Source organism: Buceros rhinoceros, unplaced genomic scaffold (genome assembly GCF_000710305.1).
Source record: "Buceros rhinoceros silvestris isolate BGI_N320 unplaced genomic scaffold, ASM71030v1 scaffold22799, whole genome shotgun sequence".
In the NCBI taxonomy this organism is placed as follows: domain Eukaryota; kingdom Metazoa; phylum Chordata; class Aves; order Bucerotiformes; family Bucerotidae; genus Buceros; species Buceros rhinoceros.
The window spans coordinates 11156-13244 of NW_010432417.1; the positions used below are offsets into that span (position 1 = coordinate 11156).

Below are 2089 nucleotides of genomic sequence, written 5' to 3' on the forward strand. Positions count from 1 at the left end.
GTGGTGGGGGGGGGGGGGAAGGGAAAGGGGTGGGCAAGAAATGCTCTTAATCCCCTTTAGAAAAGCCTGAGGGGCCTCTATGGAAACAGAAGGACCCGTTGCTCATGCTGTGTTAGGTTGTCTGTGTTGGTTTTCTCCCTGTCTCCTAGAGACAGCGCTGGCTTCCTCCTTTGTTTACAGTCGCTGCTGTGAGTCATCTGTCCTGTCCTGGTGAATACTGCAGCGCTGCACATCCCTGTGCTCGTCCGCCGGTGCGTTAGGCAGGTCTGGGGTCAGCGCCAGGGAGGGCTGTGGCAGGAGCAGCCTCCTCTTAGCTCTGAGGCAGTTGGAAGGACATGGTCAAGTCTTTCATTGTTCTGGTGGAGAAAAATGATTGAAGAATTCTTAATTATGGCTCCCTGTTACGAGCTGGGAAGATAGCATTTCACTTCTCTCTTCAGTGCAAAGCCTTGGACTTTTTCTTTCCATATTTTGGTAGAGTGATATATGCAATTCTCACACTGTTCTTGTATATCCAAAGGTGAATCTCGTCTCCTTCCTTGAAAGGGAAGGAAGCAGTTTTCAGAACTGTCCCTTTTTAGTACGGTTAGTAAGAAGTGATGTCATCAGGAGCATATGAGCAAAAGCAGTGAAACTCTCTGAGAAAATATGTCAATAAATACATCTCTTAGCTTTTGGCTGGATTTGAAGAAAGTCATAACTAAGCTTGTCACTTGATCCTCCTCATCTGTCCTTTGGCTGTGAACCCTCTGGGATTGGTTGTTCTGCTGCCTTTGCCTTGGCAATGTTGGAAGCTGCACTAAACACCTGACAGTGTGGATATCTCCTCAAAGAGCCGCCAATCTGGTAACAATCAGCGGCAGTTGGGCAAAATGGGGCAGCAACAAGGTAAAGGTTGGCAGCTCTGCGATGGCATTTACCAGGGAAACTTCTTCTAAGTTTTGTTCTGAACTAGGCTAAAACTCAAAGGCATTTGGCACAAAGGAAGAGTTTTGGAGGCAGTAGGCACTAATCTATGTGTGCTGGGGTATTGCACGAGGGCCTCGTGAGGGGGCAAATCCTTAGTGCAAGGCCTTTGTGTGACACCCCAGCACACATCCTTGTGAGAGGGCTGTCATCAGCCTCATGCATCCTAAAGCTTGATGCTCTATGTGAGACTCCGTGGCTGTTCTAAAGGGTTTGAACGTTTCTGGGTTTGCCCTTTGTGAATGAATTTTTTACACGTCACATTTTTTTAAAGGATCTGAACAAACCTGTTTGTTTTTTTCTACTTACTTGCTAGGAAGTAGACATTGTGGTAGCACCGTGTCGTGGATTCCAGTCTGCTGAAGCCACCTTGGGCGAGTACGTGAACCAAGTCTTGCTTGTTGTCATCTTTGCCATCAGTGAGGCTGAACTTTCTTCATCAGATGAGAATGAACTGCGTGAAATCAAAGAGAAATTCTCTTTGCCCATTTTCTTCTTCAAAGTGCCAGAGTCGGGGGTTGACCTGATCTCTCCCAAGACACCTGATAATGAAAAGTCCTCCCTTTCCTGCCAGCTGATGGACTTGGAGTACCTGAGCAGCAGCCACTGCAGCTGTGGGGTGCCTGGTCCTGATGCTGCTGCCCAAAGCATGCTGGTGGAGCAGTTTGAGAAGCTCCGTCTCCTAAGCACTTTTTCCAGGCAGGTGCTTCAGAAGCATCTCGTGGAAGCAGCTACCAGTTTAAACGAGGTGCACTGCCGCTGCCTGAACATCTTCATCAACCAGGCTTTCGACATGCAGCGAGACCTGCAGATCACTCCCAAGAGGCTGGAGTACACCCGCAAGAAGGAGAACGAGCTCTATGAGTCCCTGATGAACATTGCCAACCGCAAACAAGAGGAGATGAAGGACATGATCATAGAGACTCTTAGCAATATGAAAGAGGAGCTGTTGGAGGATGCTGCAAATATGGAATTCAAAGGTAACTACTGGCAGGAGAGGAATGGGAACGCTTAAGTCATGGTTTCTTAGAAATCAGACTGGTTTTCCTCCTGAGTTTGCTGCACAGTTCTGGGTTAGGGTGTTTTACTTCTCTGCTTTAATTCCCTATCCTGCTGAAGAGGA

General features: G+C 47.9%; 1 protein-coding gene across 1 annotated transcript in view; it reads left to right on the top strand.

Annotated features, from left to right (window-relative positions):
* The window catches only part of DSTYK (dual serine/threonine and tyrosine protein kinase), a gene marked incomplete at its 5' end in the record, with an annotated part of 16052 nt that overhangs the window by 5373 nt on the left and 8590 nt on the right, over nucleotides 1–2089 (top strand). Inside the window, one exon of the mRNA XM_010143779.1 lies at nucleotides 1283–1946. Coding sequence (XP_010142081.1) covers nucleotides 1283–1946 — 664 coding nt within the window. The remainder of the gene's footprint in view (nucleotides 1–1282; nucleotides 1947–2089) is intronic.